Source organism: Schistocerca piceifrons, chromosome X (genome assembly GCF_021461385.2).
Source record: "Schistocerca piceifrons isolate TAMUIC-IGC-003096 chromosome X, iqSchPice1.1, whole genome shotgun sequence".
NCBI lineage: Eukaryota > Metazoa > Arthropoda > Insecta > Orthoptera > Acrididae > Schistocerca > Schistocerca piceifrons.
The window spans coordinates 430,298,155-430,313,931 of record NC_060149.1 but is presented as its reverse complement, the minus strand read 5'-3'; the positions used below and the strand labels follow the sequence as shown (position 1 = coordinate 430,313,931).

Below are 15,777 nucleotides of genomic sequence, written 5' to 3'. Positions count from 1 at the left end.
CAAAAGGTTTAAGGAGGAGTTATGGTTGGTTAAAAACCTATAAAAATATTTTAGAATGGAACAGAACCCTACTAATTGAAATTACAGTGAGAGGACAGTTGTCCCTACATCTCGAATCACAGTACACCATTGCAACTGAACTACATGATTCCCTGTGAAATAAGGTCAACAGATATGTAAAAGACAGCAGGTTTCATGTTGAATTTAGATCAAATATGTTTTTCATTCATATTTATAAATTCCTCTGTGATGTTTCAGATGACAGAATGTGCTTATGCAGCATGAGTCAGGAATGGTATTCTCGGTTCTAGAAATATGTGTCAGTTCTTTGGGAAGTAGGTCTTAACATAGGGGCTCTTCGATTTATACTAATCAGAAAGAAACCACAGAGTGTAATGACCACAGGGGAAGTACAGTACACTGAGGCAAAAGAAATATAGAGGACAATGAAGGCTCTGGCATATACAATACTATTTCCTTTAGCATTAAAATAACCACGTCAATCCAGACCCATGGAGCAAATGTGTTCCTACAAATCTATGGATCACTTACTATTGTTATTTCCCATTCATTTCACATACCCCAACTCTTTCCTGATCCAGGATTTGAAGTGTTTGTTTTTGCCCTTTGGTGATCTTTGTTTTGTAACCATACAGACGTTTTTATTTGTAATGGTTATTTCCCTGTGTCTAAGAAAAAAATATATAGAGTAATGTTTGCCTTTTTCAACTGTTACACGTCATCAGCTAATGTATCTTTTCAGCCCTTGTCCAAATTAAACTTTAAGCACAGATGTGATTTTTTTGTTCTAGCAATTTAAAGTTGTTAGTGTCAAATCCCCCGCTTTTTTTTCTCCATAGGACAGCAGGAATAAAAATGTGGATAACATACCCACAATTTATTTTATTACACCCACATATCCAAGGAGGGAGCAAGCAGCAGAACTTACAAGGTTAGGGCAAACATTGATGCATATACCTAACCTGCATTGGATTGTTGCTGATGATAACATGGTTTGCAGTGCAATGATAACAAAACTCTTGAAAAAATTTGGTGAGTTTTTCGTATCAGCTTTGAAATTTATTAATTACTTTTATATATTCAGTGGCATATTCCTTAGTAATAAATATTGAAATGCTATTTTGTTTTTTTTTGAATGAATTTGCTATAAAAATCTGTTATTGAGAACAAAACATATGATCTTACACAGGCATGTTCCCCCCCTCCCCCTTGCTCTCTTTTCTCTCTTTACCCATCCATAAAATATTTTGATAAATAAAGGAAACTTCTCAACTGGCAGTTAGTGCAAAACTGCTGACAGCCTTCTACATGTGACACACTAAGAATAGTGGTTGTATAGAATTGCAGTGCTTGTGCACTATTTAGTTTTTGCTCCAGCTAGTCAATAAATGCACAGCATTCCTATGTTATATTTTCAGTTCACATCCAACTAGCAGTTTTATTGTTATATTTCCATTCTAAAACAAAACCTAACAAGAAATGGTGATTTTCTATTTAATGTTGGCACATATTCTAACATTTATTTCACTCTATTACAGTTATAGTCATTATGCACATATTGACATAGTGAGCAAATGAATGCTGTGCCAAAGAGATAACTGCATATGTCTTCTTATTTAGCAGATATGACTCATCAAGAAGTTGTCAGCAAATTCTGACTGTTCAAAGATTCTGTTAACTTTCAGATCCCACGTTAGAGAGTGTTACAAAAATTTCATAATGTTTTGTTTAAATGACTTATGCCACCTGCAGGTGTTGTTTTTTCCTTTAATTGTCGTGCAATCTCACAATTTCTGTCTGATACCAATATCAAGTATTTGTACAAAAATCAGTGACACTATATGCTATAAAATTCTCTGCTTCTGTTATATTACAGTAGCGACCACTGTCAATGCGCTTATGAGTGCAGGTGTCGTAAATATTGGTATCACAAGCACCCGTAACAGGTGCTAGTGATATTAGTGTTGCTACAGCTGATATTTAAATACAGAGATACAGGAGACATATGGTATAATGTGTCACTGATAATGTTCTGTAAAGATACTTGATATTGGTGTTAGAAATTATGTGCAGTTGTACAATGATTTTTTTTTTTTTAAAAAAAAGAAGACACATGCAGGTGGCATTAAATCACTTAAACAATTCATCAGAGCTGAGGACCCAGTGTCAATGAATATCATTATGTTCTGATAGCAATATGCAATATATTGGGCCCTCAAAGACAAATTAACAGATGTGAATTATCATGACGGATTACTCTTTGGTGATGCACTCAGAATGTGTTGGTTTCGTAATGAAATGTTACCTTATTCCATCCCTGGCCCAACTCCTATAGTTCAGAGTTCTCAAAGTTACGTCTCAGTCATTTCATTTTACGTAACACTGCACACGTCAAGTAATGTTCCATGAATGCTAGCCCTTTTGTGTAAAAGATAGTAGATGTGTTTCCCTTTATATTCAAGATAGTGCTTGATCATAGCTAGTTCTTTTATTGATGCTTTGAATCACATTAAAATGATAATGTTGAGATTCTTGTTAGTGACAGTTTTATAGGTAACTGCTTGTGCATTAAGTTAACTGAATGTTAAAAGAAAGATAACTATTGAAAGCTAGACTGAAACGTAGTTTTTCTGATGGTCAATCCCAAAAAAAGCAGGTGTTGACAGATGTGAAAATTACCGAACTATCAGTTTAATAAGTCATAGCTGCAAAATACTAATGTGAATTCTTTACAGATGAATGGAAAAACTGGTAGAGGCCAACCTCGGGGAAGATCAATTTGGATTCTGTAGAAATATTGGACCACGTGAGGCAATGCTGACCCTATGACTTATCTTAGAAGCTAGATTAATAAAAGGCAAACCTACATTTCTAGCATTTGTAGACTTAGAGAAAGCTTTTGACAATGTTGACTGGAACACTCTCTTTCAAACTCTGAAGGCAGCAGGGGTAAAATATCTACATCTACATCTACATTTATACTCCACAAGCCACCAAACGGTGTGTGGCGGAGGGCACTTTACGTGCCACTATCATTACCTCCCTTTTCTGTTCCAGTCGCATATGGTTCATGGGAAGAACGACTGTCTGAAAGCCTCCGTGCGCGCTCGAACCTCTCTAATTTTACATTCGTGATCTCCTCGGGAGGTATAAGTAGGGGGAAGCAATATATTCGATACCTCATCCAGAAACGCACCCTCTCGAAACCTGGCGAGCAAGCTACACCGCGATACAGAGCGCCTCTCTTGCAGAGTCTGCCACTTAAGTTTGCGAAACATTTCCGTAACGCTATCACGGTTGCTAAATAACCCTTTGACGAAATGCACCGCTCTTCTTTGGATCTTCTGTATCTCCTCCGTCAACCCGATCTGGTACGGATCCCACACTGATGAGCAATACTCAAGTATAGGTCGAACGAGTGTTTTGTAAGCCACCTCCTTTGTTGATGGACTACATTTTCTAAGGCCTCTCTCAATGAATCTGAACCTGGTACCCGCCTTACCAACAATTAATTTTATATGATCATTCCACTTCAAATCATTCGTACGCCGATGACATTGTAATTCTGTCAGAGACAGCAATGGACTTGGAAGAGCAGTTGAACGTAATGGTCAGTGTCTTGAAAGGAGGATATAAGATGAACATCAACAAAAGCAAAACAACGATAATGGAATGTAGTCGAGTTAACTCGGGTGATGCTGAGGGAATTAGATTAGGAAATGAGACACTTAAAGTAGTAAAGGAGTTTTGCTATTTGGGGAGCAAAATAATTGATGATGGTCGAAGTAGAGAGGATATAAAATGTAGAGTGGCAATGGCAAGGAAAGCGTTTCTGAAGAAGAGAAATTTGTTAACATCGAGTATTGATTTAAGTGTCAGGAAGTCGTTTCTGAAAGTATTTGTATGGAGTGTAGCCATGTGTGGAAGTGAAACATGGACGATAAATAGTTTGGACAAGAAGAGAATAGAATCTTTCAAAATATGGCGCTGCAGGATAATGCTGAAGATTATATGGGTAGATCACATAACTAATGAGGAGATATTGAATAGAATTGGGTAGAAGAGGAGTTTGTGGCACAACTTGACTAGAAGAAGGGATCGGTTGGTAGGACATGTTCTGAGGCATCAAGGGATCACCAATTTAGTATTGGAGGGCAGCGTGGAGGGTAAAAATCATAGAGAGAGACCAAGAGATGAATACACTAAGCAGATTCAGAAGGATGTAGGCTGTAGTACGTACTGGGAGATGAAGCAACTTGCACAGGATAGAGTAGCATGGAGAGCTGCATCAAACCAGTGTCAGGACTGAATACCGCAGCAGCAACATGCAATAATCTTTCTTGAGCTCTGGTCTCCCTAGTTCCGAATCATACACGTTGTTAAAAACTGAAACCACTTCTGCCAGTAGTGCTATGTCCTGTAACACTGCCAGTCCAACAATAACTATACTGTGTGCAGTATTATTCATAGTAGCATTATCAGACAAAGTGTCGGGATGGGCTAAAACTTAAATATAATGTTGGCAACAATAAATAAGAGCTGTGGTAGCGTTTCTTCCAGATAATGTATAAAATACTTTCAAACTGTCGCAGACGTAGCACCTTTCGTGAAAAAGTACGTACTACACAGGAATTGTTGACATATTCTACATGACTACTCTGCAATTCACATTTAGTGCTTGGCAGAGGGTTCATCGAACCACAATCATACTATCTCTCTACCATTCCACTCCCAAACAGTGCGCGGGAAAAATGAACACCTAAACCTTTCTGTTGGAGCTCTGATTTCTCTTATTTTATTTTGATGATCATTCCTACCTATGTAGGTTGGGCTCAACAAAATACTTTCGCATTCAGAAGAGAAAGTTGGCAACTGAAATTTCGTAAACAGATCTCGTTGCGACGAAAAACATCTTTGCTTTAATGATTTCCATCCCAACTCGCGTATCATATCTGCCACACTCTCTCCCCTATTACGTGATAATACAAAATGAGCTGCCCTTTTTTGCACCCTTTCGATGTCCTCCGTCAGTCCCACCTGGTAAGGATCCCACACCGCGCAGCAATATTCTAACAGAGGACGAACGAGTGTAGTGTAAGCTGTCTCTTTAGTGGACTTGTTGCATCTTCTAAGTGTCCTGCCAATGAAACACAACCTTTGACTCGCCTTCCCCACAATATTATCTATGTGGTTTTTCCAACTGAAGTTGTTCGTAATTTTAACACCCAGGAACTTAGTTGAATTGACAGCCTTTAGAATTGTACTATTTATCGAGTAATCGAAATCCAACAGATTTCTTTTGGAACTCATGTGGATCACCTCAAATTTTCGTTATTTAGCATCAACTGCCACCTGCCACACCATACAGCAATCTTCTCTAAATCACTTTGCAACTGATACTGGTCTTCGGATGACCTTACTAGACGGTAAATTGCAGCATCATCTGTGAACAACCTAAAAGAACTGCTCAGATTGTCACCCAGGTCATTTATATAGATCAGGAACAGCAGAGGTCCCAGGACGCTTCCCTGGGGAACACCTGATATCACTTCAGTTTTACTCGATGATTTGCCGTCTATTACTACGAACTGCGACCTTCCTGACAGGAAATTATGAATCCAGTCGCACAACTGAGACAATACCCCATAGGCCCGCAGCTTGATTAGACGTCGCTTTTGAGGAACGGTGTCAAAAGCTTTCCGGAAATCTAGAAATACAGAATCAACTTGAGATCCACTGTCGATAGCGGCCATTACTTCGTGCGAATAAAGAGCTAGCTGCGTTGCACAAGAACAATGTTTTCTGAAACCATACTGATTACGTATCAATAGATCATTCCCTTCGAGGTGATTCATAATGTTTGAATACAGTATATGCTACAAAACCCTACTGCAAACCGACGTCAATGATATAGGTCTGTAGTTCGATGGATTACTCCTACTACCCTTCTTAAACACTGGTGTGACCTGTGCAATTTTCCAATCTGCAGGTACAGATCTATCGGTGAGCGAGCGGTTGTATATGATTGCTAAGTAGGGAGCTACTGTATCAGCATAATCTGAAAGGAACCTAATCGGCATACAATCTGGACCTGAAGGCTTGCCCATATCAAGCGATTTGAGTTGCTTCGCAAACCCTAAGGTATCTACTTCTAAGAAACTCATGCTAGCAGCTGTTCGTGTTTCAAATTCTGGAATATTCCATTCGTCTTCCCCGATGAAGGAATTTCGGAAAACTGCATTCAATAACTCCGCTTTAGCGGCACAGTCGTCGGTAACAGTACCATCAGCACTGCGCAGCGAAGGCATTGACTGCGTCTTGCCGCTTGTGTACTTTACATACGACCAGAATTTCTTTGGATTTTCTACCAAATTTCGAGACAATGTTTCGTTGTGGAACCTATTAAAGGCATCTCGCATTGAAGTTCGTGCCAAATTTCGCGCGTCTGTAAATTTTAGCCAATCTTCGGGATTTCGCGTTGTTCTGAACTTTGCATGCTTTTTCTGTTGCCTCTGCAACAATGTTCGGACCTGTTTTGTGTACTATGGGGGATCAGTTCCATCTCTTACCAATTTATGAGGTATGAATCTCTCAATTGCTGATGCTACTATATCTTTGAATTTGAGCCACATCTCGTCTATATTTGCATAGTCAGATCGGAAGGATTGGAGATTGTCTCTTAGGAAGGCTTCTAGTGACACTTTATCCGCTTTTTTAAATAAAATTATTTTGCGTTTGTTTCTGGTGGATTTGGAAGAAACGGTATTGAGCCTAGCTACGACCACCTTGTGATCACTAATCTCTGTATCAGTCATGATGCTCTCTATCAGCTCTGGATTGTTTGTGGATAAGAGGTCAAGTGTGTTTTCGCAACCATTTACAATTCGCATGGGTTCATGGACTATCTGCTCGAAATAATTTTCGGAGAAAGCATTTAGGACAATCTCGGAAGATGTTTTCCGCCTACCACCGGTTTTGAACAAGTATTTTCACCAACATATCGAGGGAAGGTTGAAGTCCCCACCAACTATAACCGTATGAGTGGGGTATTTATTTGTTACGAGACTCAAATTTTCTCTGAACTGTTCAGCAACTACATCATCGGAGTCTGGGGGTCGGCAGAAGGAGCCAACTATTAACTTAGTTCGGCTGTTAAGTATAACCTCCACCCATACCAATTCGCACGGAGTATCTACTTCGACGTCACAACAAGATAAACCACTACTGACAGACACAAACACTCCACCACCAATTCTGCCTAATCTATCTTTCCTGAACACTGTCTGAGACTTCGTAAAAATTTCTGCAGAACTTATTTCAGGCTTTAGCCAGCTTTCTGTACCTATAACGATTTCAGCTTCTGTGCTTTCTATTAGCGCTTGAAGCTCAGGGACTTTCTCAGCACAACTACAACAATTTACAACTACAATTCCAACTGTTCCTTGATCCAAGCACGTCCTGTATTTGCCATGCACCCTTTGAGATTGCAGCCCACCCCGTACTTTCCCAAGGCCTTCTAACCTAAAAAAACTGCCCAGTCCACGCCACACAGCCTCCGCTACCCATGTAGCCACCAGCTGAGTGTAGTGAACTCCTGACCTATTCAGCGGAACCCGAAACCCCACCACCCTATGGCGCAAGTCAAAGAATCTGCAGCCAACACAGTCGCAAAACCGTCTGAGCCTCTGATTCAGACCCTCCGCCTGGCTCTGCACCAAAGGTCCGCAGTCAGTTCTGTCAATGATGCTGCAGATGGTGAGCTCTGCCTTCATCTCGTAAGCAAGACCGGCAGCCTTCACCAAATCAGATAGCCGCTGGAATCCAGAGAGAATTTCCTCAGATCCAAAGCGACACACGTCATTAGTGCCAACATGTGCCACCACCTGCAGCTGGCTGCACCCTGTGCTCTTCATGGCATCTGGAAGGACCCTTTCCACATCAGGAATGACTCCACCCGGAGTGCACACTGGATTTATTCCCCTCCTTAGCCGCCATATCCCTAAGGGGCCGCATTACGCGCCTAACATTGGAGCTCCCAACTACCAATAAGCCCACCCTCTGTGATTGCCCGGACCGTGAAGGCTGAGAATCATCTTCTGAAACAGGGCAGGCAACTGCATCTGGCTCAGCCGGAGACAGTGCCTGAAACCTGTTTGTCAGACGCACCGGGGGAGGCTTTCTGATCAGCCTCCGAGGATGTCTTTCGCTGCCTGCCACGCCTTGGAACGACCTCCCAATCAACCACAGACGAGGGCTCAGCCCCACTGCGGGCAGCAACTGGGGCAACCACAGCGGCAGACCGATCTGGGGACAGACGAGACAAGGTTGACATCCCCGTGATACCGAAGTCCAGCTCCCCACAGTGGTGCCCATTGGCAACAGCCTCAAGCTGCGCGACCGAAGTCAGCGCCGCTTGCAGCTGTGAGCGAAGGGATGCCAACTCAGCCCTCATCCGAACACAGCAATCACAGTCCCTGTCCATTCTAATCGATGTTGAACAGCAGTTACTGAAACACAAGTCCGTGCCTAGATAACGCGAGGGAAACACGCAAAGAATGTATTAACTAAACTGTACAAATGCCTAACGACTGCGCTACAATCTGCCTGAATTTACGATTACAGTAACTAAAACTCGAAATTACACCTCCTATGCGAAACTCGCACACAATTTAAGTAAGAATCTACGAAGTAAACACTAAAGCGCGATGCTACAACTCTCAAATACTATAATACACCCGAAATTTATGAATTAAACAATGCAAGTACCCAAAAACACGCAAAGAAATTAAGAATTAAACTATGTAACAAATAAGTAAGCTAGGGGTATACGACTTGCTGCTGCAGCTGCTTATCCGACGGTGGCAGGGAGCCGTATATATATAAATAAAATAAAATATGTATTAACTTTGATTTGGAGGGAGATGTCATCAACTGGTGTATGGTGTATAGCTTTTTTGGAGTATGCAGCGAAGTGGTTTGTGAAGTGGGGGTTAGGTCGGGAACTAATAACAAAGCCTAAGCAATTTAAATATGGCTTGAATGGTTCACAGGTGGTGCTTTGAATTGTTTTGTGTGAATTTCACAATGTTTTCACAAGGCAGCTGCTCATCATCTTCAGGTGGTGTTGATGCATTGCTGCTGTAGTTTGCCAATTTATGGGCTGGCTTGCTGATAAAGTGTAGGTGCCAAGGGGTGGGCCAATAATGGCATTGTCAACATGCGGAGAGCACTGCTAGAAAAAGTAGCTGTGGTCTCTGCATGCATGGCGTGGACCCAGCATATACAGGCGGGCAAGCTGTTGTCGCCTGGTGTAACTGTCCTGGTTTTGATGCTATGTCTGTGTTACCTTGTTACATTCATTTTTCTGTGGCCAATGATGCCTTGATGCTGCCAGTTCTGGTTCACATGCCTTGATGAGTTGAAATCGTGTGTCACTATTATGTCATTAGTTATACATATTTGAACTGCTTCTTTAATGAAGGAATTGCAGTACATGTAGGTGGGGCAAGAGAATCTGAACTCTTCATAGTTCATGCCGTGTGTTATGTCAGGTCTGTGGTAACTTGTGGTTATATCAGTCATACCATTACCTTGCCATCCATCAGAGATAAGCAGGATGCGAGGCACGTGTGTGTCATATGTTGTTTAATCAGCCCTTGCTGGTGTACAGCAGCTAATCTCAGCTGCCAGAAGGCGACACCTTTAGATAGTGATGAAAACCGTGCATCCATAGTGAGGTGCACAGCTGCCATCTAACACAACCATGCAGAGAGGTGTAATGTTTTCCTATCCAGCTCCAGAATGCAATGATCTCATTTTCATTCTGTAATGGTGCATGCGATATCTAATTGCACTCTGCTCGCAGATCACTGTTTGTTAAACCGGTACCAACCTGGCGATGTACTAGGATGATGTGTGGTTTCTGCATGAAAGTGATTGTATTTTTGCTGTATTTTTCAATTGTGTGTGTTACTACAAAAGTTGTGACAAGTAAGGTTTGTTCTTCATGTGTTTTGTGTGGCATGGCAATGTTGACAGGCGCATCTTTGGAGATCATTCTACAAAGTTTACTACAGCAGCAGTTGGACAACCTGCATCACTTAAAAATGCATCAGCTGGAACACACGACCATGTTGGACAGGGTGTTAATGAGGTCTCAAACTTTGCTTGCCTACCTACCTCCTTTTCTCACCTACAACACCATCACCGAAGACTGGGGCTTGTATGAAAAATGCCTACGGTGACTCTTTGTAGCCTTCAAGGTAACAGACACCGACTTCATTAAAGCCATTTTTCTGTTATGGATCTCCCCACAAGTGTATCACTTGTTGGGGAAGTTAGCTCTCCTTCCAAATCGTGCACTTCTGTTGTCTGATGAAATGTGTTATTTACTGAATTCCTATTGCCGCAAGTATACTCTTGTGATTTCTTCAAGTGCGGAGCAGAAAGTAACCCACACTTAGGCTGCAGAACTGCAGGGGTTAATTTGCAGGTGTTGTTTCGTTACTGCTAAATGTAAGGAACCTTACATGTTATCATTAGAGAAGCTATCATAAGGGCAGCCCATGATAAGAAAGTTCGATATAGGGCCTTTCAATTTGAGCTTCCATCTTTAGAAGAAGTACTCAAGCTAATACAAGCACTTGAAGTTTCTCATGTGCTGGCTGCCAACTAGAGTCTTGGGCTGACATAGCTGCAATCAGTTCAGACAGTAACATGCCCACATAATCTAGCATGCTCTTGGAAGCAGAGGTTGCGGCAGTGTAGTGTGCTTGGCTGCTGCATTCCACACAGATGTGGCCACAGTGGAAAACTTTCTGCAAACCTCTTTCCTCTTGTCCAGCAGGTTTTTTTCAATATGACCAGCCAGCTTGTCCACAGCATTGGGCATCTTGCTGCGTATGTCAGAAGAAAGGTCACATTACTGTGTATGCAACACTTGGTCTACTTCTGCTGTACCACTCACATCTCAGTCTGTGGACATAAATGTTGTTAGTCATGTGTGTGAAGATATTGCAACTGTTTCTAAAAAACTTTTCGTGGATGGGCATATTGATGGGGCTCCCTTATGCCTTCATGTGGATACAAACGCATTGGCCTCACTACTGAACTCTAACACTTATCTGTGCCTTGGTTCCCCTCCACTGTCATCTACATCATGCCTTCTTGTCAGTCACAGTAAACAGCTGGTTCCTCTTCTTGGCTATTTTACTGTGGAGACAACATACAAAACAGTGGTGCAGTCAGTAACATTTCTAGTAGCGGACAAAGAATTTAAGGAACATTTGTTTAGTTTGGGCACTTTCTGGGCTTTCGAATTTACTGCTTCAGATTGTGTTCATTTAGTGCTGGATTGTGTACCCTCTCAGGAGTTGGATGATTTGTGCGAAGAATGTTCTGCCCCTTTTTTGTCCGGCTCTGCAAGGGTACTGACTACTTAGCACACATTCCTCTCAAATCTGTGGCGTGACCCCATTTTTTCTATGCCAGACCTGTAACACTTGTACTCTGTGCTCAAGTGAAGGAATAATTAGACAGATTGACAGCTTTAGGCATCATGGAACCCATTTTGTCCAGTCAGTGGGCTACACCATTGGTCACTGTCAAGAAGCTGTCTGGCAAACTCAGTCTTTCTGGTGACTTTAAGGTGAAAGTTAATTCACAGTCGATGGTCAATACATATCCCATACCTTGCATGGACAAACTTATGACAAAGGTAGCAGGCAGACAATATTTTTCAAAATTTGATTTGTTGGAAACATATTTACAGCTGCCACTTGATATACAGTCGCATCAGTTTCTTATTGTGAATATGCTGTATGGCCTCTACAAGTGCAACCAATTGGTTTCTGGCACTGCAGTGCCTGTGATTTTTCAACATTACCTAGAACAGCTTACTCAGTGCATTCCTTATTGTGTCCATTACCTCGAATACATAGTCATTACTGGTCCCACCATCGAAGACCATCTTTGCGGCCTTCATCTTTTGTTTCAGACAGTTTCTGACGTGCATCTTAATTGCAATTCAGAAATGTCTCATTTCTTCCAACCCTCTATAGAATACTTGGGACACGTTATCTCTCATAGGGGTATGCAGCTGACTGACAGCCATATAAAAGCTATTGCAGCCCTCCCATGCCCTTCGAATGTGGAGGAGCTCCAAGCATTCTTAGGCAAAGTCGCCATATTGGCACGGACTTCAATGCGAGATGCCTTTAATAGGTTCCACAACGAAACATTGTCTCGAAATTTGCTAGAAAATCCGAAGAAATTCTGGTCGTATATGTAAAGTACACAAGCGGCAAGACGCAGTCAATACCTTCGCTGCGCAGTGCCGATGGTACTGTTACCGACGACTGTGCCGCTAAAGCGGAGTTATTGAACGCAGTTTTCCGAAATTCCTTCACCAGGGAAGACGAATGGAATATTCCAGAATTTGAAACATGAACAGCTGCTAGCATGAGTTTCTTAGAAGTAGATACCGTAGGGTTTGCGAAGCAACTCAAATCGCTTGATATGGGCAAGTCTTCAGGTCCAGATTGTATGCCGATTAGGTTCCTTTCAGATTATGCTGATACAATAGCTCCCTACTTAGCAATCATATACAACCGCTCGCTCACTGATAGATCTGTACCTGCAGATTGGAAAATTGCACAGGTCACACCAGTATTTAAGAAGGGTAGTAGGAGTAATCCATCGAACTACAGACCTATATCATTGACGTCAGTTTGCAGTAGGGTTTTGTAGCATATACTGTATTCAAACATTATGAATCACCTTGAAGGGAATGATCTATTGATACATAATCAGCATGGTTTCAGAAAACATCGTTCTTGTGCAACGCAGCTAGCTCTTTATTCGCACGAAGTAATGGCCCCTATCGACAGGGGATCTCAAGTTGATTCCGTATTTCTAGATTTCCGGAAAGCTTTTGACACCATTCCTCACAAGCGACTTCTAATCAAGCTGCGGGTCTATGGGGTATCGTCTCAGTTGTGCTACTGGATTCGTGATTTCCTGTCAGGAAGGTCGCAGTTCATAGTAATAGACGGCAAATCATCGAGTAAAACTGAAGTGATATCAGGTGTTCCCCAGGGAAGCGTCCTGGGACCTCTGCTGTTCCTGATCTATATAAATGACCTGGGTGACAATCTGAGCAGTTCTTTTAGGTTGTTCGCAGATGATGCTGTAATTTACCGTCTAGTAAGGTCATCCGAAGACCAGTATCAGTTGCAAAGTGATTTAGAAAAGATTGCTTTATGGTGTGGCAGGTGGCAGTTGACGCTAAATAACGGAAAGTGTGAGGTGATCCACATGAGTTCCAAAAGAAATCTTTTGGAATTCGATTACTCGATAAATAGTACAATTCTAAAGGCTGTCAATTCAACTAAGTACCTGGGTGTTAAAATTACGAACAACTCCAGTTGGAAATACCACATAGGTAATATTGTGGGGAAGGCAACCCAAAGGTTGCGTTTCATTGGCAGGACACTTAGAAGATGCAACAAGTCCACTAAAGAGACAGCTTACACTACACTCGTTCGTCCTCTGTTAGAATTTTGCTGCGCAGTGTGGGATCCTTACTAGGTGGGATTGATGGAGGACATTGAAAGGGTGCAAAAAAGGTCAGCTCGTTTTGTATTATCAAATAATAGGGGAGAGAGTGTGGCAGATATGATACACGAGTTGGGATGGAAGTAATTAAAGCAAAGGCGTTTTTCATCACAGCGAGATCTGTTTACGAAATTTCAATCACCAACTTTCTCTTCCGAATGCGAAAATATTTTGTTGAGCCCAACCTACATAGGTAGGAATGATGATCAAAATAAAATAAGAGAAATCAGAGCTATAACAGAAAGGTTTACGTGTTCATTTTTCCCGCGCGCTGTTTGGGAGTGGAATGGTAGAGAGATAGTATGATTGTGGTTCGATGAATGAAGTTCCTCCCGCAGCTGGCTTCAATTTCCTATCCCATAAATCAACTGCTTAAAAAGGATGCAGGGTTTGAGCGGACCCCTGCCTGCAACCACCCATTCAAGACACTCAGAGACAGTTTGCATTCCTCCCTGTGCTTGGTCACCTATTAGCTGGGGCTTCAGCTTGTGATCACAATGTGGCATGGGGACCATGTTATCTCAGGGTCATGCTAATGGTTCAGAACAGCCCATCATTTTTCCACCAAAGATGCTTAATGATTTGTATAAGAATTACTCTCAAATAGAGAAGGCAGCTCTTGCTATTATTTACATAGTCATGAAGTTTCATGTCTTCCTATAAAAAATCTCATTTGATGATGGATCACAAACCATTGGTGTCTCTTTTTAGTCCTGTTGTGCCTTGCCAGACAAGATTGCCCACAGATGTCAGTGGTGGGCCCTGTTCCTTAGTAGATATAATTATGAGATTCATTTCTGACCTATGGCTTAGCATTCAAATGTAGGTGCTCTTTCATGTATGCTGATGAGACCCTCACGCATGAAAATGCTGGCTCACCATCACATCTACCGGCCCATAACTGATAGTGAGAGAACATTTAATCGTTTTTTGCTTTAAATGGGCAGGGCATCAGCATTGTTATTCCCTGTGGCCTGGTCTGTCACAGCCTTTCCAGTCCGTTCTTGGATTCTAATTGGTTGGTGCTCATCAGTGCCTACTTCCAGTTTTCGTATGTCAGCAACTGCCACACCACCACGGCAGAGGCAACGGTGCAGGCTATCACTCAAATCTTTACCGTCAAAGGTCTGCCACACACCCTGGCAACTGATAGTGGTCCTCAATTCATCTCTCAGACTTCTCATGATTTTTGTGCTATCCATGGTATGAACAATGTTCATGTATGCCCGATACACCATCAGTCAAAGAGGGAGGTGGAAGACTTCATCTACACTTTTAAGACACAAATGAAGAAGTATACTGGCAGTACCCCTGCAGATGAGGCACTCAAATGGTTTTGAAGTTCCTACAGGCCCACAGCCTTCGGCAGCAAGAGCCTGGTGGAGCTACTGCACGGCCACCAGCTATGCATGGTGCTTAACCTACTGTTCACCACACCGAGGCCTCCCAGGGTCACTCCGAGATGACATATTATGCGCTTGGGACTCTGGTCTGGGCCCACGTGTATGGATGTCATGAGCGTTGGATTCCAGCAGTCATGCACAGCCAACGTGTCTTCACGCTGCATATGGACAACACTGTGATCAACTCCATCTCCCAGTGGGGGGGCAGCTTCCTCACACACCTCCAAGTTGATCCACTCTTTCTGCTCCTGGGCATGCTTCCTTGCCTCCACCTACTGTGGCCCTTCCACTGATTTTGCCTCCGTCTGCTACTATGTCTTGATCACCCTCCTCCATTCTTGTTTCCAGCCCTTCGCCATTTCAGCAGTACCAGGGCACAGATGGATACACACCACAGCTGCTGGGTCAGCTGGTGCTGCTTCCACAGGAACAGTCTTCTCCTCCCCCTCAGGCCCTAGGACGCCACCAGGGGTCCAGTACCAGTGTCAACGTGCCTGGCATCCCTGCCACAAGTGTCCAGGACTGTGATGACCTATGGTTGCCACTTCAGTCATACCAGCACCTTGCCATTCGTCAAAGCCCAGCAAGACACGAGGCACTGGTCCGTCACATGTTGTTTAATCATCCTGCGGTGGGATACAGTTGCTAAATTCATCTGCCAGGAGGTGGCACCTTCAGACAGCTCTCACAGGTGTTGCATGCAGAGCAGCATGTACGGCCTCCATCCAGTACCATCACA

General features: G+C 42.6%; 1 protein-coding gene across 4 annotated transcripts in view; it reads left to right on the top strand.

Annotated features, from left to right (window-relative positions):
- Window positions 1-15,777, top strand: part of LOC124723044 (galactosylgalactosylxylosylprotein 3-beta-glucuronosyltransferase S) — a 197,026-nt gene that overhangs the window by 117,506 nt on the left and 63,743 nt on the right. For all 4 annotated transcript variants that reach the window (XR_007006486.1, XM_047248223.1, XM_047248225.1 and 1 more), the window contains one exon: window positions 861-1,053. Coding sequence is in view for 3 of the 4 variants with exons in the window: in XM_047248223.1 (XP_047104179.1) it covers window positions 861-1,053 (193 nt within the window). In the remaining variant the exon portion in view is untranslated. The remainder of the gene's footprint in view (window positions 1-860; window positions 1,054-15,777) is intronic.